This window comes from Zonotrichia leucophrys, unplaced genomic scaffold (genome assembly GCF_028769735.1).
Source record: "Zonotrichia leucophrys gambelii isolate GWCS_2022_RI unplaced genomic scaffold, RI_Zleu_2.0 Scaffold_297_65503, whole genome shotgun sequence".
NCBI classification, from domain to species: Eukaryota; Metazoa; Chordata; class Aves; order Passeriformes; family Passerellidae; genus Zonotrichia; species Zonotrichia leucophrys.
The window spans coordinates 1-26373 of NW_026992502.1; the positions used below are offsets into that span (position 1 = coordinate 1).

Here is a 26373-nt window from a genome sequence, read left to right on the forward strand (position 1 = left end):
ATGGCCCGCTGGTAGATGGGGCGCGTGTGGGTGACCCCGAAGAGCTCGGCCGCCCGCCGGATGTAGATGTGGAACCCACCCCAGGTGTGCCCAGGTGTACCCAGGTGTGCCCAGGTGTACCCAGGTGTGCCCAGGTGCCCACCTCGATGGCCCGCTGGTAGATGGGGCGCGTGTGGGTGACCCCGAAGAGCTCGGCCGCCCGCCGGATGTAGATGTGGAACCCACCCCAGGTGTGCCCAGGTGTGCCCAGGTGTGCCCAGGTACCCCAGGTGTACCCAGGTGTGCCCAGGTGCCCACCTCGATGGCCCGCTGGTAGATGGGGCGCGTGTGGGTGACCCCGAAGAGCTCGGCCGCCCGCCGGATGTAGATGTGGAACATGTCGCGCTGCTGCTCGGGCGGCACCGCCCGCGTGCCCCGCTCGTACACGGCCATGGCGCGCCGGGCCAGCCCAAACTGCTCCTCCAGGCGGGCGTACAGCAGGTAGATGGCTGGGGCACGGACGGACAGACGGACAGTCAGGGACAGGGACAGGGGACAGGGACAGGGACATGGGGACAGACAGGGACAGGGACAGGGACAGGGACAGGGACAGACAGGGACAGGGATAGGGGACAGGGACAGGGACAGACAGGGACAGGGACAGAGGGACAGGAGGGGACAGGGACAGGGGGACACAGGGACACACAGAGGACAGGGACAGAGGGACAGGGGACAAGGACAGGGATGGGTACAGGGGACAGGGGACAGGGAGGGGATAGACAGGGACAGGGACATGGGAATGCACAGGGACAGGAGGAGACAGGATGGGGACACGGGGACAGGGATGGGGACAAGGACAGGGGACAGACAGGGGACAAAGGGACAGACAGAGACAGGAATGGGGACAGGGACAGGGACAGGGAGGGGACAGGAACAGGGAGGGACAGGGACATGGGGACAGACAGGGACAGGAGCGGACAGGGACATGGGGACACAGGGTAGACAGGGGACAGGGACAGGGACATGGGGACACACAGGGACAGGGACAGGGACAGGAAGAGGGATGGGACAGGGACAGGGGCAAGGGACAGTGAGGGGACAGGGACATGAGGACAAGGATGGGGACAGAGAGGGGACAGTCAGTGACAAGGACATGGGGATATGGAGGGGACAGGGACATGGGGACACACAGGGACAGTCACAGACAGGGACAGGGACATGGGGATGGGGACAGGAAGAGGGATGGGACAGGGACAGGGGCAAGGGACAGGGATGGGACAGGGATGGGGACAGGGGAGAGGGACATAGGGAGCAGTGAGGGACAGGGACAGGGGACAGAGAGGGGACAGGGAAGGGACAGTGACAAGGAAGGACAGGGACAGGGATAGGGTGAGGGGACAGGGCGAAGGAGAGGAACAGGGACAAGGGACAGTGAAGAGACAGGGACAGGGAGGGGACAGGGACACGGATACCTGCCATGTCCCCACTGCCCCCCATGTCCCCAATGCCCCCAGTGACCCCACTGCCCCCAATGTCCCCAATGCCTCCAATGTCCCAACTGCCCCTCATGTCCCTGATGCCCCCCATTGTCCCCGATGTCCCCAATGCCCTCCCTTGTCCCCACTGCCCCCATACCCCCAATGTCCCCCCCGCCAATATCCCCACTCCCCCCATGTCCCCAATGCCCCCCATGTCCCCAATGTCCCCACTCCCCCCATGTCCCCAATGCCCCCACTGCCCCCCATGTCCCCAATGCCCCCAATGCCCCCCCTGTCCCCGATGTCCCCAGTGCCTTCCCCTGACCCCAGTGCCCCCAGTATCCCCAATGTCCCCAATGTCCCCACTGCCCCCCATGTCCCTGATGCCCCCACTGCCCCCCATGTCCCCCTATCCCCAATGCCCCCACTGCCCCCTGATGTCCCCATATCCCCCCAATGTCCCCAGTGTCCCCAGTGCCCTCCCCTATCCCCACTGCCCCAAACAACTCCCATGTCCCCCATCCCCAATGCCCCCCATGTCCCCCATGTCAACATATCCCCCCATTGCCCCCCATGTCAACATATCCCCCCATTGCCCCCCATGTCCCCATATTCCCCAATGTCCCCAGTGTCCCCACTGCCCCCTGATGTCCCCATATCCCCAATGTCCCCAATGCACCCCATTCCCAATGCCCTCCACTGCTCCCCATGTCACCATATCCCTCCCATGCCCCTGCTGCCCCGCATGTCCCCATATCCCCCAATGTCCCCACTGCCCCCCATGTCCCCAGTGCCCTCCCCTGTCCCCTGTCCTACTCTTGGCGTGCTGGGGGGGGCACCCGTCCAGCGCCTGCTCGAAGAGGTCCCGGGCGCGCTCCAGCTTGCGGCCGCCGTACCGGGCCACGAACTTGGACAGGTACGTGAGCCACAGGTCCCCGACGTGCGGCCAGCGGAACAGCGCGATGCCGCGCTCGTACGCCTGCGGGGACACGGGGACATTGGGGACATTGGGGACACTGGGGACATGGTGACACCAGCGGAACAGCGCGATGCCGCGCTCGTAGGCCTGCGGGGACACGGGGACATTGGGGACATCAGCATGGGGACATTGGGGACATGGTGACACCAGCGGAACAGCGCGATGCCGCGCTCGTAGGCCTGGGGGGACACGGGGACATTGGGGACATCAGCATGGGGACACTGGGGACATTGGGGACATGGTGCCACCAGCGGAACAGCGCGATGCCGCGCTCACAGGCCTGAGGGGACATTGGGGACATGGGGACATCAGTGCCACCAGCGGAACAGCGCGATGCCACGCTCGTACGCCTGGGGGACATTGGGGACACTGGGGACATTGGGGACATCAGCATGGGGACATTGGGGACATTTGGGACATTGGGGACAGTGACATGGCAGTGCCACAGGTCCCCGACGTGCGGCCAGCGGAACAGCGCGATGCCGCGCTCGTACACTTGCAAGGACATTGGGGACATCAATGTGGGGACACTGGGGACATCAGCATGGTGACATGGTGTCACCAGTGGAACAGCTCGATACCGCGCTCGTACGCCTGCGGGGACATGGGGACATCAGCGTGGGGACATTGGGGACACGGTGACACCAGCAGAACAGCGCGATGCCGCGCTCGTACGCCTGAGGGGACATGAGGACACTGGGGACATCAGTGTGGGGACATTGGAGACATTGGTGACACCAGCAGAACAGCGCGATGCCGCGCTCGTAGGCCTGAGGGGACATTGGGGACACTGGGGACATTGGGGACATCAGCATGGGGACACAGGGATGTGGTGCCACCACCGGAACAGCGCGATGCCGCGCTCTGTGGTGACATGGGGACATTGGGGACACTGGGGACATTGGGGACACGGTGCCACCACCACACAGCGCAATGTCCCACCCGTGTGCCCATGGGGACACCCTCGTGAGGCACAGGGTCACTGTGGTGTCCCCAACTCCCTCCTGGGGTGTCCCCAACACATTCCTGGGGTGTCCCACCCAACCCCTCCAGCCACAGTGTCCCCAACCCCTCTGGGTGTCCCCACTGACCCCTCTGGGTGTCCCCACCAACCCCTCTGGGTGTCCCCATCCCCTGCTATGCTGGGCTGTCCCTGCAGTGTCCCCAATGTCCCCACAGTGTCCCCACTGTCACCTTGAAGCTGTCCTCGAAGTGGCCGTGCTCCCCCAGCTCCCCCATTGTCCCTGGCTGTCCCCAGCTGTCCCTGGCTGTCCCCAGCTGTCTCTATCTATCCCTGACTGTCCCCAGCTGTCCCTGCAGTGTCCCCAGTGTCCCCATTGTCACCTTGAAGCTGTCCTCGAAGTGCCCGTGCTCCCCCAGCTCCCCCTGTTGTCCCCAGCTGTCTCTATCTATCCCTGACTGTCCCCAGCTGTCCCAGCTGTCCCTGCAATGTCCCCAATGTCCCCATTGTCACCTTGAAGCTGTCCTCGAAGCGCCCGTGCTCCTCCAGCAGCAGCGCGTAGTTGATGACGATCTGGGGGGTGGCGATGCGCAGGTCCAGGATGCGCTCGTACACACTGCGGGTGGACTGGGGACACAGGGGACAGAGGGGACAGAGGGGACAGCAGGGGACAGAGGGGACATGGGGACACCAGGGGACAGAGGGGACACGGGGACACCAGGGGACAGAGGGGACATGGGGACAGCAGGGACAGAGGGGACAGAGGGGACAGGGGGGACAGCAGGGGACACGGGGACAGCAGGGGACATGGGGACAGAGGGGACACGGGGACACCAGGGGACAGAGGGGACACGGGGACACCAGGGGACAGCACGGGGATATGGGAACAGGGACAGAGGGGACAGCAGGGGACAGCAAGGGACAGGGACACCAGGGGGACATGGGGACACCAGGGGACAGGGACAGGAGGGGACAGGGACAGAGACAGGGACACCAGGGGGACATGGGGACAGGGACAGGAGGGGACAGGGACAGGAGGGGACAGGGACAAGGACAGAGATACCAAAGGACATCAGGGGACAGGGACACCAGGGAACACCGGGGGACAGGGACATGGGGACAGCAGGGGACAGGGAAAGGGACAGAGGGGACAACAGGGGGACACCAGGGGACAGAGGGGACAGGGCCATGGGGACAGAGGACACAGGGCCATGGGGACAGAGGGGACAGGGACATGGGGACAGAGGGACACCAGGGGGACATGGGGACAGGGACAGGTCAGGGATGGGGAGTGAGGGGACATGGGGACAGGGAACATGAGGACACAGGACATGGATGGGGACAGAGAGAGGGACAGGGGGACACAGGGACGGGGACAGAGGGGACAGCAGGGTCACAGCCACGCCCAGCACCCCCAGACACAGTGGGGCGATGGGCACACCGTGTCCCCATGCCAGCCCCGTGCCCCCCCCAATGTCCCCAGGTGTCCCCTGAGGCCACCCAGGTGTGCCCCGTGCCCCCCCCCAATGTCCCCAGGTGACCCCCAGGTGCCCCCACATCAACCCAGGTGTGTCCCAGCTGTTCCCAGGTGCCCTCAGGTGTCCCCCAAGCCCATCCCAATGTCCCCAGGTGTGTCCCCAGGTGTGCCCAGGTACCCACAGGTGCCCACCTGGAAGGTGCCCAGGCTCCCCTCCAGGTCTGCCAGCATCGCCCACACCCATCCCAATGTCCCCAGGTGTATCCCCATGTCCCCAGGTGTGTGCCCAGGTGTGTGCCCAGGTGTGCCCAGGTGTGTGCCCATGTCCCCAGGGTGCCCAGGTGTGTGCCCACCTGGAAGGTGCCCAGGCTCTCCTCCAGGTCTGCCAGCATCACCCACACCCATCCCCAGCTGTACCCAGGTGTGCCCATGTCCCCAGATGCGTGCCCAGGTATATCCCCATGTCCCCAAGGTGCCCAGGTGTGCCCTGGTGTGTGCCCAGGTGTGTGCCCATGTCCCCAGGTGTGTGCCCATGTCCCCAGGGTGCCCAGGTGCCCCAGGTGCCCACCTGGAAGGTGCCCAGGCTCTCCTCCAAGTCTGCCAGCATCGCCCACGCCCATCCCAATGTCCCCAGGCTTATCCCCATGTACCCAGCTGTACCCAGATGTGCCCAGGTGCATGCCCAGGTGCGTGCCCACCTGGAAGGTGCCCAGGCTCTCCTCCAGGTCTGCCAGCATTGCCCACACCCATCCCAATGTCCCCAGGTGTGCCCAGGTGTGCCCAGGTGCCCCAGGTGCCCACCTGGAAGGTGCCCAGGCTCTCCTCCAGGTCTGCCAGCATCGCCCACACCCATCCCCAGCTGTCCCCAGGTGTGTGCCCATGTCCCCAAGGTGCCCAGGTGTGTCCCCAGCTGTCCCCAGGTATATCCCCATGTCCCCAGCTGTACCCAGATGTGCCCAGGTGCGTGCCCAGGTGTGCCCAGGCTCTCCTCCAGGTCTGCCAGCATCGCCCACACCCATCCCAATGTCCCCAGGTGTGCCCAGGTGTATCCCCATGTACCCAGCTGTGTGCCCAGGTGTGCCCAGGTGTGTGCCCATGTCCCCAGGGTGCCCAGGTGCCCACAGGTGCCCACCTGGAAGGTGCCCAGGCTCTCCTCCAGGTCTGCCAGCATCGCCCACACCCTCAGGTTTTTGTAGAGCCGGTTCTGCACCGGCTCCGAGCTGTCGAAGTACTCGGCCCGGCGGGAGGGGAGCGCCGTGGCTTTCTGGGGGAAAAACGGGGAAAACGGTCAAAATGGGGAAAATGGGAAATGGAGAAAATGGGGAAATGGGGAAAATGGGGGAAAATGGAAAAAATGGGAGGAAATGGGGAAAAATTGAGGAAAAAAGGGGAAAAAACGGGGAAAAACAGGGGAAAAGGGGGGGAAGCAGGAAAATGGGGAAAAAGGGGGAAATGGGGGAAAATGGGGAAAATTGGGGAAAATGGGGAAGAAACGGGGAAAAATTGAGGGAAAAGGGGAAAAACAGAGGAAAAAACGGGAAAAGGGGGAAAAGGGAGAAAATGGGGGGGAAAGGGGGAAATGGGGGAATGGGGTACCCCGGATGCACCATCCTGCCCCTGCCCCAGCTGTGCCTGCCCAGTTTTGGGGTTCCCAGCCTGTTTTTGGGGTGTTTCTCAAGATCCTGGCCCTGGCCCAGCTGTCCCTGCCTGTTTTTGGGGTTTCTGCCCCATTTTTGGGGTTCCCTGCCCGTTTTTGGGGTCCCTCTCACCGTCCTGGCCCTGCCCCAGCTGCGCCTGCGTGTCCAGCAGGGCGGCGATCACGCTCTCCTCGAAGCGCGCGTAGCTGTCGAACACCTGCGTGAAATCGCGCACCGTCATCACCGTCTGCACGGCCTCCTCGTACACATCCCGGGCCTGGAACGGGATAAAAACGGGATAAAAACGGGGTTAACGGGGTCAGCACCGTCTGCACAGATTCCTCATAGATATCCCGGGCCTGGAACGGGATAAAAACGGGATAAAATGGGGTTAACGGGGTCATCACCGTCTGCACGGCCTCCTCGTACACATCCCGGGCCTGGAACGGGATAAAAACGGGATAAAAACGGGGTTAAAATGGGGTTAAAATGGGGTTAAAGGGTTAATGGGGTCAGCACCGTCTGCACGGCCTCCTCATGGACATCCCGGGCCTGGAACGGGATAAAAACGGGGTAAATATTGGGATTGGGGTCTGGACGGCCTCCTCGTACACATCCCGGGCCTGGAACGGGATAAACCGGGATAAACCAGGATAAACCGGGATAAACTGGGACAAACCAGGATAGACCGGGATAAACTGGGATAAACCAGGATAAACCGGGATAAACTGGGATAAACCGGGATAAACCGGGATAAACTGGGATAAACCGGGATAAACTGGGATAAACCGGGATAAACCGGGATAAACTGGGATAAGCCAGGATAAACCGGGATAAACCGGGATAAACTGGGATAAACCAGGATAAATCAAGATAAACTGGGACAAACCAGGATAAATCGGGATAAACCGGAATGAACCGGGATAAACCGGGATAAACTGGTATAAACTGGGCTAAACCGGGATGAACCAGGATAAATTGGGATAAACCGGGACAAACCAGGATAAACCAGGATAAACTGGGATAAACTGGTATAAACTGGGATAAACCGGGATGTCAGTCTGTCCCATGGCTGTCAGTCTGTCCAGGTGTGTCAGTCCCAGGTGTGTCAGCCTGTCCCAGGTGTGTCAGTCCATCCCAGGTGTGTCAGTCTGTCCAGGTGTGTCAGTCTGTCCAGGTGTGTCAGTCCCAGGTGTGTCAGTCCCAGGTGTGTCAGTCCCAGGTGTGTCAGTCCGTCCCAGGTGTGTCAGTCCCAGGTGTGTCAGTCCGTCCCAGGTGTGTCAGTCTGTCCAGGTGTGTCAGTCCATCCCAGGTGTGTCAGTCCCAGGTGTGTCAGTCTGTCCCAGGTGTGTCAGTCCATCCCAGGTGTGTCAGTCTGTCCCAGGTGTGTCAGTCTGTCCAGCTGTGTCAGTCCATCCCAGGTGTGTCAGTCTGTCCCAGGTGTGTCAGTCTGTCCAGCTGTGTCAGTCCATCCCAGGTGTGTCAGTCCAGTCCATGTGTGTCAGTCCCAGGTGTGTCAGTCCGTCCCAGATGTGTCAGGCTGTCCAGGTGTGTCAGTCTGTCCAGGTGTGTCAGTCTGTCCAGGTGTGTCAGTCAGTCCAGGTGTGTCAGTCAGTCCTACAGCTGTCAGTCTGTCCAGGTGTGTCAGTCCCAGGTGCGTCAATCTGTCCCAGGTGTGTCAGTCCATCCCAGGTGTGTCAGTCCCAGGTGTGTCAGTCCGTCCCAGGTGTGTCAGTCTGTCCCAGTGTGTCAGTCCATCCCAGGTGTGTCACTCCCCCCAGGTGTGTCAGTCTGTCCAGGTGTGTCAGTCTGTCCAGCTGTGTCAGTCCATCCCAGGTGTGTCAGTCCCAGGTGTGTCAGTCCATCCCAGGTGTGTCAGTCTGTCCCAGGTGTGTCACTCCCCCAGGTGTGTCAGTCCATCCCAGGTGTGTCAGTCCCAGGTGTGTCAGTCCCAGGTGTGTCACTCCCCCCCCCAGGTGTGTCAGTCTGTCCCAGGTGTGCCCCCATGTGTGTCCCCCCACCCCAGGTGTCCCCCACCCCCAGGTGTCCCCCCCAGGTGTGTCCCCACCTTCTCCAGGTGCCCGCAGCGCACGTAGCAGTCGGCCAGCGCCCCCAGCTGTGTCAGTCCATCCCAGGTGTGTCAGTCCAGTCCATGTGTGTCAGTCTGTCCTATGGCTGTCAGTCCCAGGTGTGTCACTCCCCCCAGGTGTCCCCAGGTGTCCCCCCAGGTGTGTCCCCTCCAGGTGTCCCAGGTGTGTCACTCCCCCCAGGTGTGTCAGTCTGTCCAGGTGTGTCACTCCCCCCAGGTGTGTCAGTCTGCCCAGGTGTGTCAGTCTGCCCAGGTGTGTCAGTCTGTCCCGGTGTGTCAGTCTGTCCCAGGTGTGTCCCCCCCCGCCAGGTGTCCCCCACCCCCAGGTGTCCCCACCTTCTCCAGGTGCCCGCAGTGCACGTGGCAGTCGGCCAAAGCCCCCCAGGTGTGTCAGTCCCAGGTGTGTCACTCCCCCCAGGTGTCCCCACCTTCTCCAGGTGCCCGCAGCGCACGTAGCAGTCGGCCAGAGCCCCCCAGGTGCGTCAGTCTGTCCAGGTGTGTCCCTCCAGGTGTGTCAGTCTGTCCCAGGTGCGTCAGTCTGTCCAGGTGTGTCCCCAGGCCCCCCAGGTGTGTCAGTCTGTCCTATGGCTGTCAGTCCCAGGTGTGTCACTCCCCCCAGGTGTGTCAGTCTGTCCCAGGTGTGTCACTCCCCCCAGGTGTGTCAGTCTGTCCCAGGTGTGTCCCCAGGTGTCCCCACCTTCTCCAGGTGCCCGCAGCGCACGTAGCAGTCGGCCAGCGCCCCCCAGAGCCGGCCCCGCTGGTCGGTGAAGCGCGTGAGCCCCCCCCGGATGATGCCCCCGGCGTCCAGCGAGCGCACGCGGTCGGGGTGCTGGGACAGCAGCTCACAGAGCTCCTGCCAGAGCTGAGAAAAAATTGGGTTAAAACCCCTAAATCCACCCAAAAACTGCCCCAAATCCAGCCCGGGGTGCTGGGACAGCAGCTCACACAGCTCCTGCCAGAGCTGAGAGAGAAACAGGGTTAGAGATCCTAAATCCACCCAAAAACTGCCCCAAATCCACCCAAAAACTGCCCCAAATCCAGCCCGGGGTGCTGGGACAGCAGCTCACAGAGCTCCTGCCAGAGCTGAGAGAAACGGGTGTGAGAAACCCCAAATCCACCCAAAAACTGCCCCAAATCCACCCAAAAACTGCCCCAAATCCACCCCGGGGTGCTGGGACAGCAGCTCGCACAGCTCCTGCCATAACTGAGAGAGAAACAGGGTTAGAGATCCTAAATCCATCCTAAATCCACCCAAAAACTGCCCCAAATCCAGCCCGGGGTGCTGGGACAGCAGCTCACACAGCTCCTGCCGTAGCTGAGAGAAATGGGTGTGAGAAACCCCAAAACTGCCCCAAATCCACCCAAAAACTGCCCCAAATCCAGCCCGGGGTGCTGGGACAGCAGCTGGCAAGAGTTCCTGCCATAACTGAGAAAAATGGGGTTAGGGACCCCAAAACTGCCCCAAATCCACCCTAAATCCATCCTAAAACTGCCCCAAATCCAGCCCGGGGTGCTGGGACAGCAGCTCACACAGATCCTGCCATAACTGACAGAAAATGGGAGTGAGAAACCCCAAAACTGCCCCAAATCCATCCCAAAACTGCCCCAAATCCATCCCAAGTGTCCCCAAGTGCCCTGTGCCACCCCCCAGCTGTTCCCAGGTGCCCCCACCTGTCCTCAGTGCCCTGTGCCCTCCCCAGCTGTGCCCAGGTACCTGCCAGGTACCCCCATGTGCCTCCCAGGTGCCCCCAGATGCCCCCCTAGGTGCCCTGTGCCCTCCCCAGGTACCCCCGGGTGCCCCCCCAGATGTTCCCAGGGGCCCCCCAGGTGTGCCCGGATGCCCCCCCAGGTACCCTGTGCCCTCCCAGGGGCCCCCCAGGTGTGCCCAGGTACCCTCAGGTGTGCCCAGATGCCCCCAGGTACCCCCCAAATACCCCCAGGTGCCTCCCAGGTGTGCCCAGGTACCCCCCAGGTGTGCCAGGTACCCCCCCCAGTACCCCCAGGTGTGCCCAGGTACCCCCAGGAGCCTCCCAGGTGTGCCCAGGTACCCCCAGATGCCCCCCCAGGTACCCCCAGGTGTGCCCATATACCCAGGTGCTTCCCCGGGTACCCCAGGTGCCTCCCCAGGTACCCCCACTGCCCCCAGGTGCCCCTGGGTGCTCCCCAGCTGTACCCCAGGTGCCCCTCAGGTACCCTCAGCTGTCCCCAGGTACCCCAGATACCCTCCCAGGTGTGCCCAGGTACCCCCTGTGCCCCCCAGGTACCTCCAGGTGTTCCCCAGGTACTCTGTGCCCTCCCCAGGTGTGCCCAGGTACCCCCCCAGTACCCCCAGCTGTCCCCCAGGTGCCCCTGGGTGCTCCCCAGGTGTGCCCAGGTGCCCCCAGGTACCCCCTGTGCCCTCCCCAGGTGCACCCAGATACCCTCATGTACCCCCAGGTACCCCAGGTGCCCCCCCATGTACCCTGTGCCCTCCCCAGGTGCACCCAGATACCCTCATGCACCCCCAGGTGCCCCCCAGCTGTATCCAAGGTAGCCCCAGGTGTGCCCAGGTGCCCCCCCAGGTACCCCAGGTGCCCCCCGGTGCCCACCTGGTAGTTGGACTTGCCCTGGCGGGACACGAAGCGCTCATCGTTCACCAGCCGGGCCAGAACCTGCGCGGCCTCGTCCAGGCGGCCCACGGAGCGCAGGTACGACACGTACTGCTCTGCCTCCTCGGGGCACAGCTGGGGACAGCAATGTCACCTGAGTGTCACCTGTGTCACCTGAGTGTCACCTGTGTGCCACCTGTGTCACCTGAACCCAACCTGAGTCACCTGTGTGTCACCTGTGTCACCTGAACCCCACCTGTGTCACCTGGGCCCCCACGGAGCGCAGGTACGACACGTACTGCTCTGCCTCCTCTGGGCATAACTGGGGACAGAGGGGACACCTGTGTCACCTGTGTGTCACCTGTGTGTCACCTGTGTCACCTGAGTGTCACCTGAGTGTCACCTGTGTCACCTGTGTGTCACCTGTGTCACCTGAGTGTCACCTGTGTGTCACCTGAACCCCACCTGTGTCACCTGTGTGTCACCTGTGTCACCTGAGCCCCCACGGAGCGCAGGTACGACACGTACTGCTCTGCCTCCTCGGGGCACAGCTGGGGACAGCAATGTCACCTGAGTGTCACCTGTGTCACCTGAACCCAACCTGTGTCACCTGTGTGTCACCTGTGTGTCACCTGTGTCACCTGTGTCACCTGTATGTCACCTGTGTGTCACCTGTGTCACCTGAGTGTCACCTGTGTGTCACCTGTGTGTCACCTGTGTCACCTGAGCCCCCACGGAGCGCAGGTACGACACGTACTGCTCTGCTTCCTCTGGGCACAGCTGGGGACAGCAGTGTCACCTGAGTGTCACCTGTGTGTCACCTGAGTGTCACCTGTGTCACCTGTGCCACCTGTGTGTCACCTGTGTGTCACCTGTGTCACCTGGGCCCCCACGGAGTGCAGGTATGACACGTACTGCTCTGCCTCCTCGGGGCACAGCTGGGGACAGCAGTGTCACCTGTGTCACCTGTGTCACCTGAGACCAACCTGAGTCACCTGAGCCCCACCTGTGTCACCTGAGTGTCACCTGTGTCACCTGAACCCCCACGGAGCGCAGGTACGACACGTACTGCTCTGCCTCCTCAGGGCACAGCTGGGGACAGAGGGGACACCTGTGTCACCTGTGTGTCACCTGAACCCCATCTGTGTCACCTGAGTCACCTGCGTGTCACCTGTGTCACCTGAACCCCACCTGTGTCACCTGAGCCCCCACGGAGCGCAGGTACGACACGTACTGCTCTGCCTCCTCGGGGCACAGCTGGGGACAGCAGTGTCACCTGAGTGTCACCTGTGTCACCTGAGTGTCACCTGTGTGTCACCTGAACCCAACCTGTGTCACCTGAACCCCACCTGAGCCCCCACAGAGCGCAGGTACGACACGTACTGCTCTGCCTCCTCGGGGCACAGCTGGGGACAGCAGTGTCACCTGTGTCACCTGTGTCACCTGTGTGTCACCTGAGTGTCACCTGAGTGTCACCTGTGTCACCTGTGTCACCTGGCCCCCACGGAGCGCAGGTATGACACGTACTGCTCTGCCTCCTCGGGGCACAGCTGGGGACAGCAATGTCACCTGAGTGTCACCTGAGTGTCACCTGAGACCAACCTGAGTCACCTGAGTGTCACCTGTGTCACCTGAACCCCACCTGTGTCACCTGAGCCCCCACGGAGCGCAGGTACGACACGTACTGCTCTGCTTCCTCTGGGCATAACTGGGGACAGCAGTGTCACCTGAGTGCCACCTGTGTCACCTGTGTGTCACCTGTGTCACCTGTGTGTCACCTGAACCCCATCTGTGTCACCTGGGCCCCACGGAGCGCAGGTACGACACGTACTGCTCTGCCTCCTCTGGGCACAGCTGGGGACAGCAATGTCACCTGTGTGCCACCTGTGTCACCTGTGTGTCACCTGTGTCACCTGTGTCACCTGAACCCCATCTGTGTCACCTGAGCCCAACCTGAGTCACCTGCGTCACCTGAGCCCCCACGGAGCGCAGGTACGACACGTACTGCTCTGCTTCCTCTGGGCATAACTGGGGACAATGGGGACATCTGTGTCACCTGTGTGCTACCTGAGTCACCTGTGTCACCTCAGTGTCACCTGAGCCCAACCTGTGTCACCTGTGTGTCACCTGTGTGCCACCTGTGTCACCTGAGCCCCCACGTACTGCTCTGCCTCCTCTGGCACAGCTGGGGACAGCAGTGTCACCTGAGTGCCACCTGACCCTCTCAGTGTTACCGGCACACCCAGGTGCCCGGCCATCACGCCAAGGGGACGCTGTCACTCGTGTCCCTGTCCCCAGGTGTCCCCATGTGTGTCACCAGGTGTGTCCCCATGCTCCCAGGTGCCCCCAGGTGTGCCGTACCTTGAGGAACCGCCTGAAGACGCGCACAGCAGTCTCGGGCAGGGGGTGGGTATGGGTGTGTGTGCCCAGGTGAGTGCCCAGGTGAGTGCCCAGGTGTGCCCAGGTGAGTGCCCAGGTGAGTGCCCAGGTGTGCCGTACCTTGAGGAACCGCCTGAAGACGCGCACAGCTGTCTCGGGCAGGGTGTGTGTGTGTGTGTACCCAGGTGTGCCCATGCCCCAGGTGTCCCCAGGTGTGCCCAGGTGTGCCATACCTTGAGGAACCTCCTGAAGACACGCACAGCGGTCTCGGGCAGGGGGTGGGTATGGGTGTGTGTGCCCAGGTGAGTGCCCAGGTGAGTGCCCAGGTGTGCCCAGGTGTGCCGTACCTTGAGGAACCGCCTGAAGACGCGCACAGCGGTCTCGGGCAGGGGGTGGCGCCGCACGAAGCTCAGGTAGGGCGGCCAGAGGCGCCGGTGCTGCGTGATGGGCAGTGCCCGCAGCGCCCGGTCAAACGTCCGGCGCGTCCGCGTGATCCGGCCCTGCTCGGCCAGGAACTGGCAGTAATCCAGCCAGATCCGCGGCATCTGGGGACACAGGGGACATTAATGGGGACATTAATGGGGACACTGGGGACAGTGGGGACATTAATGGGGACATTGGGGACATTAATGGGGACATTAATGGGGACATTGGGGGACATTGGGGACACTGGGGACATTGAGGACAGTGGGGGACATTGGGGACATCAGGGACATTGGGGACAGGAACTGGCAATAACCCAGCCAGATCCGCGGCATCTGGGGACACAGAGGACATTGGGGACATTAATGGGGACAACAGGGACATTGGGGACACTGGGGGACATTGGGGACAGGAACTGGCAGTAATCCAGCCAGATCCGCGGCATCTGGGGACACCAATGGGGACATTAATGGGGACATTAATGGGGACATTACTGGGGACAGTGAGGACATTAATGGGGACAGTGGGGACATTAATGGGGACATCAGGGACATTGGGGACACTGGGGGACATTGGGGACAGGAACCGGCAGTAATCCAGCCAGATCCACGGCATCTGGGGACACCAGTGGGGACATTAATGGGGACACTGGGGACAGTGGGGACATTAATGGGGACAACAGGGACAGCCAGGGACACAATGACCCGGCCCTGCTCAGCCAGAAACTGGCAGTAATCCAGCCAGATCTGCGGCATCTGGGGACACCAATGGGGAGGACACCAATGGGGACATTGGGGACATTAATGGGGACATTGAGGACAGTGGGGGACATTGGGGACATCAGGGACATTGGGGACACTGGGGGACATTGGGGACATTAATGGGGACAACAGGGACATTGGGGACACTGGGGACATCAGGGACATTGGCGACACTGGGGGACATTGGGGACAGGAACCGGCAGTAATCCAGCCAGATCTGCGGCATCTGGGGACACCAATGGCAACACTGGGGACATTAATGGGGACATCATTGGGGACATTAGGGACACTGGGGGGCATTGGAGACAGCAAAGGGGACATTGGGGACACAGTGACCTGGCCCTGCTCAGCCAGGAACTGGCAGTAATCCAGCCAGATCCGCGGCATCTGGGGACACCAATGGGGACATTGGGAACAGCCAGGGGACAGCCAGAGGACATTGGGGACATTGGGGACACTGGGGACAGGAACCGGCAGTAATCCAGCCAGATCCACGGCATCTGGGGACACAGGGGACACTGGGGACATTAATGGGGACACTGGGGACAGTGGGCGGCATTGGGGACACTGGGGACACTGGGACACACTGGACCGCAGTGACCCCGCCCTGCTCAGCTGGGATGCGGTGTCCAGGAGGGGCTGCAGCCACCCCAGGGTGGCAGTGCCCTCCCCATGTCCCCAAACCCTGTGTCACCTGTGCCCCATGTCCCCAAACCTCGTGTCCCCTGTGCCCCATGTCCCCTGTGCCCCATGTCCCCAAACCCCATGTCCCCTGTGCACCCTCTGTGCTTGTCCCCCCCATGTCCCCTGTGTCCCCTCTGTGTCCCCATCACCTGTCCCATGTCCCCGTGTCCTGTGTCCCCACTGCCCCACCCACGTCCCCATTGCCCCTCTGTGTCCCCATCACCGGTGTCCCTCATGTCCCCATGTCCCACTCGTGTCCCCTCTGTGTCCCCATCACCTCCCTGCCCTGTGTCCCTCTCGTGTCCCCACATCCCCTTAGTGTCCCTTGTCCCCATGTCCTCTCTATGTCACTGTCACCTCCCTGCCCCATGTCCCCAAACCCCATGTCCCCTGTGCCCCTTGTGTCCCCTGTGCTTGTCCCCCCCATGTCCCCTATGTCCCCTCTGTGTCCCCATCACCTCCCTGCCCTGTGTCCCTCTCGTGTCCCCGTGTCCCCTCTGTGTCCCCATGTCCCATTCCTGTCCCCCATGTCTCCTCTACGTCCCTGTCACCTCCCTGCCCCATGTCCCCATGTCCCACTCATGTCCCCATGTCCCCTCTGTGTCCCCATCTCCTGTGTCCCCATGTCCTGTGTCCTGTGTCCCCTTGTCCCCAGGTGTCCCCCCAGCTGTCCCATGGCTCTGGGTGTCCCAGGTGTCCCCACATCCCCAGGTGTCCCCTCATGTCCCCATGTCCCCAGGTGTGTCCCCATGTCCCCATGTGTCCCCAGGTGCCTCACCTTGTGCATGAACACCAGCGCTCTCTCGTGCACAGCGTTAACCCCTCACACCCCCAGGTGTCCCCAGGTGTGTCCCCATGCCCCCAGGTGTCCCATGTCCCTATGTCCCCATGTCCCCAGGTGTCCCCATGTCCCCAGGTGTGTCCCCAGGTGTGTCCCCATGTCCCCAGGTGTCCCCAGGTGTCCCCATGTCCCCCCAGGTGTCTCACCTTGTGCATGAACACCAGCGCTCTCTCGTGCACAGCGTTGGCCCCTCACACCCCCAGGTGTCCCCAGGTGTGTCCCCATGTCCCCAGGTGTCCCCAGGTGTGTCCCCATGTCCCCAGGTGTGTCCCCAGGTGTCCCCAGGTGTGTCCCCATGTCCCCAGGTGTGTCCCCATGTCCCCAGGTGTCCCCAGGTGTCCCCATGTCCCCAGGTGTCCCCATGTCCCCAGGTGTCTCACCTTGTGCATGAACACCAGCACTCTCTCGTGCACAGCGTTGGCCCCTCACACCCCCAGGTGTCCCCAGGTGTGTCCCCATGTCCCCAGGTGTCCCCAGGTGTGTCCCCATGTCCCCCCAGGTGTCTCACCTTGTGCATGAACACCAGCGCTCTCTCGTGCACAGCGTTGGCCTCCTCGAAGGCGGGGTCAGAGGGACAGCGACCTTTGACCTGGGCCCGGCGCTGCCGCAGGTACTGATACCACAGCTTGTAACTGCAATGGGGACACAGGTGTGACACAGGTGACACACCTGTCACACCTGTCATCAGTGTCACTGTCACACCTGTCACACCTGATAGCCCTGCCGCAGGTACTGGTACCACAGCTTGTAACTGCAATGGGGACACACCTGTCACACCTGTGACACCTGTCATCAGTGTCACTGACACACCTGTCACACCTGTCACCAGTGTCACTGACACCCCTGACAGCCCTGACACACCTGACACAGGTACTGCTACCACAGCTTGTAACTGCAATGGGGACACACCTGGCATCAGTGTCACCTGTCATCAGTGTCACCTGTGTCACTGACACACCTGTCACACCTGTCATCAGTGTCACTGACACACCTGTCACACCTGATAGCCCTGCCACAGGTACTGGTACCACAGCTTGTAACTGCAATGGGGACACGCCTGGCATCAGTGTCACCTGTCACACCTGTGACACCTGCCATCAATGTCACCTGTGTCACTGTCACACCTGTCACCTGTGTCACTGACACACCTGTCACACCTGATAGCCCTGCTGCAGGTACTGGTACCACAGCTTGTAACGGGAATGGGGACACACCTGGCACCTGTCACACCTGTCACACCTGTCACCAGGGTCACCTGTCACACCTGTCACACCTGTCACACCTGTCACACCTGCCACACCCTGTCACCTGTCACACCTGTCACACCTGACACACCCTGTCACCTGTCACACCTGTCACACCTGTCACACCTGTCACCTGTCACACCTGTCACATCTGTCACACCTGTCACACTTGACACACCTGTCACACCTCTCACCAGGGTCACCTGTCACACCTGTCACACACTGTCACCTGTCACACACTGTCACACCTGTCACACACTGTCACCTGTCACCAGGGTCCCCTGGCACCCCTGACGCCTCAGTCACACCTGCCCCAAGTGTTCCCACAGGTGCTCCCAAATGGCCCCAGTGCATTCCAGGTGCCCCCCAGGTGTGCCCAGGTGTATCCCAGGTGTGCCCAGGTGCCCCCAGGTGTGCCCAGGTGCCCCCAGGTGTGCCCAGATGCCCCCAGGTGTGCCCAGGTGTATCCCAGGTGTGTTCAGGTGCCCCCAGGTGTGTTCAGGTGCCCCCAGGTGTGCCCCAGGTGTATCCCAGGTGTGCCCATGCCCCCCCAGGTGCCCCAGGTGTGCCCAGGTGCCCGTACCTGCCAGGCAGCTCCCTCAGGGCTCTCAGGTGTGCCCAGGTGTATCCCATGCCCCCAGGTGCCCCCAGGTGCCCCCAGGTGTGCCCGTACCTGCCGGGCAGCTCCCTCAGGGCTCTCAGGTGTGCCCAGGTGTATCCCATGCCCCCAGGTGTGCCCAGGTGTGCCCGTACCTGCCGGGCAGCTCCCTCAGGGCTCTCAGGTGTATCCCATGCCCCCAGGTGCCCCCAGGTGTGCCCGTACCTGCCGGGCAGCTCCCTCAGGGCTCTCTCGTAGATCTGGTTGAGGCGGGGGCGGGGCCCGCGCTGCCGGGCCTGCGCGTAACGGAGCCAGCCCCGCACCGAGAACGGGTTCCGGAGCAGCTCCTCCTCGTGCTGCACCTCCTCCTCCTCCTGAGGGGACATTGAGGGGACATTGGGGACATTGAGGGGACATTGGGGACATTGAGGGGACACACACACAGGGACAGCTCCTCCTCGTGCTGCACCTCCTCCTCCTCCTGCATGGGGGACAATGAGGGGACATTGGGGACAGTCAGGGGACATTGGGGACAGTCAGGGGACATTGGGGACATTGAGGGGACAGCTCCTCCTCGTGCTGCACCTCCTCTTCCTCCTGAGGGGACATTGGGGACAGTCAGGGACATTGGGGACAGTCAGGGACAGGGGACACACACAGGGACAGCTCCTCCTCGTGCTGCACCTCCTCCTCCTCCTGAGGGGACAATGAGGGGACATTGGGGACAGTCAGGGACATTGGGGACATTGAGGGGACACACACAGGGACAGCTCCTCCTCGTGCTGCACCTCCTCCTCCTCCTGCATGGGGGACATTGGGGACATTGGGGACAGTCAGGGGACAGCTCCTCCTCGTGCTGCACCTCCTCCTCCTCCTGCATGGGGGACATTGGGGACATTGAGGGGACATTGGGGACAGTCAGGGACATTGGGGACATTGAGGGGACACACACACAGGGACAGTTCCTCCTCGTGCTGCACCTCCTCCTCCTTCTGCATGGGGGACATTGGGGACATTGGGGACATTGAGGGGACAGCTCCTCCTCGTGCTGCACCTCCTCCTCCTCCTGCATGGGGGACATTGGGGACACTGGGGACAGTCAGGGACAGGGGACACACACAGGGACAGCTCCTCCTCGTGCTGCACCTTCTCTTCCTCCTGAGGGGACATTGGGGACAGTCAGGGGACATTGGGGACATTGAGGGGACAGCTCCTCCTTGTGCTGCACCTCCTCCTCCTCCTGCATTGGGGACAATGAGGGGACATTGGGGACAGTCAGGGACACTGAGAGACAGGAGACACTCAGGGGACATTGAGGGGACAGCTCCTCCTCGTGCTGCACCTCCTCCTCCTCCTGCATTGGGGACAATGAGGGGACATTGGGGACAGTCAGGGACACTGAGAGACAGGGGACACACACACACAGGGACAGCTCTTCCTCGTGCTGCACCTCCTCTTCCTCCTGCATTGGGGACATTGGGGACAGTCAGGGGACATTGGGGACACACACAGGGACAGCTCCTCCTCGTGCTGCACCTTCTCTTCCTCCTGGGGGGACATTGGGGACATTGAGGGGACATTTGGGTCATTGGGGACATTGAGGGGACAGCTCCTCCTCGTGCTGCACCTCCTCCTCCTCCTGCATGGGGACAATGAGGGGACATTGGGGACACACACACAGGGACAGCTCCTCCTCGTGCTGCACCTTCTCCTCCTCCTGAGGGGACAATGAGGGGACATTGAGGGGACACTGGGGACATTGAGGGGACAGCTCCTCCTCGTGCTGCACCTCCTCCTCCTCCTGCATGGGGGACATTGGGGACATTGAGGGGACATTGGGGACATTGAGGGGACAGCTCCTCCTCCTCCTCCTGCATGGGGGACAATGAGGGGACATTGGGGACAGTCAGGGACACTGGGGACATTGAGGGGACAGCTCCTCCTCATGCTGCACCTCCTCCTCCTCCTGCATGGGGACAATGAGGGGACATTGAGGGGACATTGGGGACATTGAGGGGACAGCTCCTCCTCGTGCTGCACCTCCTCCTCCTCCTGCATGGGGGACATTGAGGGGACATTGGGGACATTGAGGGGACATTGGGGACAGTCAGGGGACAGCTCGTCCTCGTGCTGCACCTCCTCTTCCTCCTGCATTGGGGACAATGAGGGGACAATGAGGGGACATTGGGGACACACACAGGGACAGCTCCTCCTCGTGCTGCACCTTCTCTTCCTCCTGGGGGGACATTGGGGACAGTCAGGGGACATTGGGGACATTGAGGGGACATTTGGGTCATTGGGGACATTGAGGGGACAGCTCCTCCTCGTGCTGCACCTCGTCTTCCTCCTGCATGGGGACAATGAGGGGACATTGGGGACAGTCAGGGACGTTGGGGACACTGGGGACACACACAGGGACAGCTCTGCCTCATGTTAGACCTCCTCTTCCTCCTCAGGGGACAACTGGGGACAGTCAGGGGACATTGGGGACATTGAGGGGACATTTAGGTCATTGGGGACATTGAGGGGACAGCTCCTCCTCGTGTTGCACCTCCTCTTCCTCCTGGAGGGACATTGGGGACATTGAGACACAGGGGACACTCAGGGGACACACACAGGGACAGCTCTGCCTCGCGTTGGATCTCCTTTCTGGGGAGACGTTGGGGACATTGAAGGGACACTGAGGGGACACTGTGGACACTCAGGGACAGGGGACAGCTCCTCCTTCCCCTCCTGGAGGGACACACGGATGGGGGACAGGGGGACAGAGACACAGGGGACATGGGACAGGGGACGAGGAAAAGAGGGACAGAGGGGACAGGGACAGGTGACAATGGACACACAGCACAGGGCACTTCCTGCTGGGCTCAGGGGACAGCAGGGACAGCAGGGACAGCCAGGGGACACAGAGGGGGACAAAGGGACCGGGATGGGGGGAAGGGATGGGACAGAAGCCAGCGGTGACAGAGGGAGAGGGGACAGGGACAGGGATGGGGACAGGGATGGGGATGGGGACAGGGATGGGGACAGGGATACAGAGGGGACAGGGACAGAGAGGGGACAGGGAGGGGACAGGGACAGGGATGGGACAAGGGCACAGAGGGGACAGGGACACAGAGGGGACAGGGAGGGGACAGGGATGGGGATGGGGACAGGAACGGGACAGGGATGGGGACAAAGACACAGAGGGGAGAGGGACAGGGAGGGGACAAGGACACAGAGGGGACAGGGAGGGGACAGGGACAAGGAGCGAGGCACAGAGCGCCAGCAGGAGGTGACAGAGCCTGGGGTGACAGGGACAGGGTGACACAGGGACACAGGGACAGGGGACAGGGACATGAGACAGGGGGACAGAGACAGAGGGGACAGGGACAGGTGACAATGGACACACAGCACAGGGCACTTCCTGCTGGGCTCAGGGGACACAGGGGACAGCAGGGACAGCCAGGGGACAGCAGGGACAGCACAGGGGACACAGAGGGGGTCAAAGGGACCAGGATGAGGGGAAGGGATGGGACAGAAGCCAGCGGTGACAGAGGGAGAGGGGACAGGGACAGGGATGGGGACAGGGATGGGGATGGGGACAAGGACACAGAGGGGACAGGGACGGGGGGGGACAGGGACGGGGATGGGGACAGGGACAGGGATGGGGACAAGGGCACAGAGGGGACAGGGATGGGGATGGGGACAGGGATAGAGACAGGGAGGGGACAGGGACAAGGAGCGAGGCACAGAGCGCCAGCAGGAGGTGACAGAGCCTGGGGTGACAGGGACAGGGTGACACAGGGACAGGGCTGGGGACACGAGAGGGGACAGGGGGGACACAGATGTGGGAAATGCTGGGGACAAAGGGCCTGGAGAGAGACACGGGGACAGGGACAAAGAGGGGACAGTGACAGGGATGGGGACAGGGACATGAAGGGGACAGGGACACAGAGGGAGGCACAGAACATCAGCAGGAGGGGACAGGGACACGATGGCACAGGGACATGGGGACATGAGAGGGGACAGGGACACAGAAATGTGGTTGGGGGAAGAGATGGGGACAGGGACACCAGAGGGAACAAAGATGGGGACAGGAAGTGACAAAAGGTGACAGGAGGGGACAGGAGGGAACAGGGGCTGACAAGAGGTGACAGAAGAGGACAGGAAGGGACAGGAGGGGACAGGAGGGGGAAAAAGGTGACAGGAGAGGACAGGGGGTGGCAGGAAGGGAAAAGGGGGTGGCAGGAGGTGACAGAGCTGGACAGGAGGGGACAGAAGGGGACAGAGGGTGACAAAATGTGACAGGAATGGACAAGAGGTGACAACGGGGGACAGGAGATGATGGGGGGTACAGGGGGAGGAAAAGGGATCAGGAGGCGACAGGCGGTGACAGGGAGCGACAAGAGGGGACAGGAATGGACAGCAGGGGACAGGAGGTGACAAAATGTGACAGGAAGGGACACCGGGTGACAGGAATGGACAAGAGCTGACAATGGGGACAGGAGGTGACAGGAGGTGACACGAGGCCCAGCCCCGCACTCACAAAGCACAGCTCGGGCCGCTCCGGGCCCGGCCCCGCTCCGGGATCCGTCACCGCGGCGGGCCCCGCTTCCCCCGCCGGCCCCGCTCCCTCCATGGCTCCCGGTTCCTCCATGGCTCCCGGTTCCTCCATGGCTCCCGGCTGCTGCTGCTCCGGGCCCGGCCCCGCTCCCGCTCCCGTTCCCGGCGGCTCCTCCCGCGCCGCCATCGCCGCCTCAGCCGCCGCCATTTCCCCGCGCTGCTCCCTCACTTCCGGCGCGCCGCACGCACTTCCGGCGCTTCCACTTCCGTGCTTCCCGCGCTCGCGTCTCATTGGTCCATCGCTCTTTCGCTCCGCCCCCACAGCGGCGCTCTCAGCCAATAGAGTGTGGCGGTGCTGGAGGTGCGGCCAATGGGGATTGGCGGTGTTGCGGAGTTGCGGAGGCGGAAGCGTGAGGGGCCTGGAGGAGCCATGGGGGTGAAGCTGGAGATCCTGAGGGTGCGAGGGGCGGGAACGGGATAACGGGAACTGGAATGGGATAACGGGAACGGGATAATGGGAATGGGGATGGGAATGGGGAATGGGAAAGGGAATGGGGGTGGGAATGGGGAATGGAAATGGGGATGGGGAATGGGGAATGGGGATGGGAGTGGGGATGGGAATGGGGACAGGAATGGGGATGGGGAATGGGGAATTGGGAATGGGAATGGGGACGGGAATGGGAATGGGAATTGGAATGGGAATGGGGAATGGGGATGGGGGAATGGGAATGGGGATGGGGATGGGGGGGTAAGAGTAATGGGCGGGGCAGGAACGGGGGACATTGGTGACACACAGGAGGTGACGTAGGTGATTCCCAGGTGACACACTGATGACACTCAGGTGACACAGGCTCGGTGACACTGATGCCCCTGTCCCAGGTGTGTCTATGTGTTTTTCCCCATGGCCGTGTTCTGGGTCTGGGGGGTGACACAGGTGACACACAGGTGACAGGGTAGGTGACACAGGTGACACCCAGGTGACACAGGTGTCCCTGTCCCAGATGTTCCTGTACCTGACCTTCCCCGTTGCCGTGTTCTGGGTCTGGGGGGTGACAGAGGTCACACAGGTGACACTCAGGTGTGTCAGGGATCACACAGGTGACACACAGGTGTGACAGGGATCACACAGGTGACACAGGTGTCCCTGTCCCAGATGTTCCTGTACCTGACCTTCCCCGTTGCCGTGTTCTGGGTCTCCAACCAGGCCGAGCTCTTCCAGCGTCACGTGATCGACCGCAAGGTGGGCGGGGACATCTGGGGACACCCCTGGGACACCTGGGGATGGCTGGGGACACCTGGGACACTGCAGGGACACCTGGGGATGCTGCAGGGACACCCCTGGGGATACCTGGGGACACTTGGGGAGACCTGGGGACAACTGGGCACACCCCTGGGACAGCTGGGGACACCTAGGAACACCTTGGGGACACCTGGGATGGCTGGGGACACATGGGGGACACCTGGGAACACACCTAGGGACACCCTGGGGACACTGCAGGGACATGTGGGCACAGCCCTGGGACACCTGGGGGTAGCTGGGGACACCTGAGGACATCTGGGGACACTCCTGGGGACACCCTGGGGACAGCTGGAATGGCTGGGGACACGGTGGGTACATATGGGTCACTGCAGAGACAGCTGGGGACACACCTGGGGACAGCTGGGACACCCTGGGGACACCTGGGGACATTGGGGACATGTGGCACCCTCGGTGTCCCCGCTGTCCCCTCCCCTGACGCGCTCTCTTTGCAGAGGGAGATTTTCCCGCCGGACACCCCGGAACGGGTGAGACCCCGATGTCCCCAATGTGTCCTCAATCTGTCCCCACTGTGTCCCCAACTGTCTCCAATGTCCCCTCGTGTCCCTGCTGTGCCCTGATCCTGTCCCCATCCCTGTCCTTGTCCCCATCTCTGTGGCTTACCCTGTCCTCTCATCCTGTCCCTGTGTCACTGTCACTGTGTCCCTGTCCCCTCGTGTCCCTGTCCACCATCCCTGTCCCCATGTCCCTGTGTCCCTTCACTGTCACTGTCTCCCTTCACTGTCACTGTTCCTTGTTATCCTGTGTCCCTGTCCCTGTCACTGTCACTGTCCCTGTCCCTGTTCCCTGTCCTCCTTGCATGTCCTGTTTCCTGTGTCCTGTCCCTGTGTCACTGTCACGTCCCTGTCTCCTGTGTCCTGTCCCCTCCTGTTCCCCATCCCTGTGTCACCGTCCGTGTCACTGTCCCCTTACATGTCACTGTTCCCTCTGTCCTGTCCCTGTGTCCCTGTTCCCTTCACTGTCCCTGTGTCCTGTCCTGTCCTGTGTCCCTTTCTCTGTGTCCCTGTCCTGTGTCCTGTCCCTGTCCTGACTGCACTGTCTCTGTGTCCCTGTGTCACTGTTCCTTTGTCCCTGTAGTCACTGTCCCTGTGTCCTTGTCCTTGTCCCTGTCCCTTCACTGTCCCTGTGTCACTGTCCTGTCCCAGTGTCCCTGTCCTCTCGTCTTGTGTCACGTCCCCTCACTGTCCCTTACTGTGTTCCCTGTCCCTGTGTCCCTGTCCCTGTGTCACTCCTGTGTCACTGTCTGTCCCTGTGTCCTCACTGTGTCCCTGTTCACTGTGTCCCTGTCCCTGTTTTCCTGTCTGTGTCACTGTCCCTGTGTCACTGTGTCCCTGTCCCTGTGTCCTGTGTCACTGTCCCTGTGTCCCTGTCCCTGTGTCCCTGTCCCTGTGTCCCTGTCACTGTCCCTGTGTCACTGTCCCTGTGTCACTGTCCCTGTCCCTGTGTCCCTGTGTCACTGTCCCTGTCCCTGTGTCCCTGTCCCTGTGTCCCTGTCCCTGTGTCACTGTCCGTGTCCCCTCAGCGCCAGGCCATGGCTGAGCTGAAGCAGCGGCTGCGGGAGGGGAAGGGGACCCAGGCCTGAGGGGACAGCGGGGACACGGTGACACCGTGGGGACACTGCAGTGACACCGTGGGGACACACGGCCACCGTGGGGACCCAGGCCTGAGGGGACAGTGGGGACACGGTGACACCGTGGGGACACCATGGGACACACAGCACCGTGGGACCCAGGCCTGAGGGGACAGTGGGGACACGGTGACACCGTGGGGACACTGCAGCGACACCAGGGACACAGCAGTGACAGCGGGGACACGGCCACCGTGGGACCCAGGCCTGAGGGGACAGCAGGGACACCGTGGGACACAGCAGGGACACAGAGCCACCTGGGGACACGGCAGTGACACCGTGGGACACAGCAGGGACAGCAGGGACACGGTGACACTGTGGGGACACTGCAGTGACACCGTGGGACACACGGCCATCGTGGGACACAGCAGTGACAGCAGTTGATGGCATCGCTGTGCCCCTGTTGGTGACAGGGGACAGTGGCACTGTCCCGGTGCCATCGCCATGGCCGCGTTGGTGACAAAGGGGACAGCGACAACAGTTGGTGGCATTGATGGCATTGCTGTGACAGCGTTGGTGACAGTGACAGCAGCCAGTGTCACACCCTGTGGCTGTGTTGGTGACAGTGTTGGTGACAGTGACAGCAGCCAGTGTCACACTGTGTGACCCTGTTGGTGACAGTGACAGCAGCCAGTGTCACTCACTGTGGCTGAGTTGGTGACAAAGGGGACGAGTGACAATGGCCTATGGCATCAATGGCATTGCTGTGACAGTGTTGGTGACAGTGACAACAGTCAATATCACATGCTGTGACCCTGTTGGTGA

General features: G+C 62.1%; 2 protein-coding genes across 3 annotated transcripts; one reads left to right on the plus strand and one right to left on the minus strand.

The window, feature by feature from the left end:
* Positions 1-264: 264 nt before the first annotated feature.
* Positions 265-22872, minus strand: XAB2 (XPA binding protein 2; the record flags this gene model as incomplete). Its single annotated transcript, XM_064700992.1, has 11 exons — positions 22647-22872; positions 18344-18492; positions 16785-16908; positions 13915-14112; positions 11189-11323; positions 9298-9462; positions 6622-6788; positions 6007-6154; positions 3911-4024; positions 2274-2436; positions 265-488 (listed from the first exon to the last, which is right to left on the minus strand). Coding segments are annotated over exons 1-11 (1812 nt in total), but the record flags the coding sequence as incomplete, so codon positions are not given.
* A 200-nt stretch (positions 22873-23072) lies between these two features.
* LOC135441444 (protein PET100 homolog, mitochondrial) lies at positions 23073-26373 on the plus strand. Of its 2 annotated transcripts, XR_010438490.1 has the most exons (5): positions 23073-23120; positions 23817-23903; positions 24416-24448; positions 25504-25642; positions 25714-26373. XR_010438490.1 is itself a non-coding variant. In XM_064700990.1 (4 exons), the coding sequence occupies exons 1-4, from the start codon at positions 23094-23096 to the stop codon at positions 25561-25563; spliced, it is 207 nt and encodes a 68-aa protein (XP_064557060.1). In that variant the 5' UTR covers positions 23073-23093; the 3' UTR covers positions 25564-26373. The 2 variants fall into 2 exon arrangements, 1 of the variants encoding a protein (XP_064557060.1); XM_064700990.1 differs by having other exon boundaries at positions 25504-26373.

Excerpts from the sequence above, each read along its gene's own strand:
- LOC135441444 (XM_064700990.1), top strand. The coding sequence starts at position 23,094 with ATGGGGGTGAAGCTGGAGATCCTGAGG. Across the intron at positions 23,904-24,415 it reads GTCACGTGATCGACCGCAAG|AGGGAGATTTTCCCGCCGGA; the intron begins GTGGGCGGGGAC and ends CTCTCTTTGCAG. Across the intron at positions 24,449-25,503 it reads CGCCGGACACCCCGGAACGG|CGCCAGGCCATGGCTGAGCT; the intron begins GTGAGACCCCGA and ends GTGTCCCCTCAG.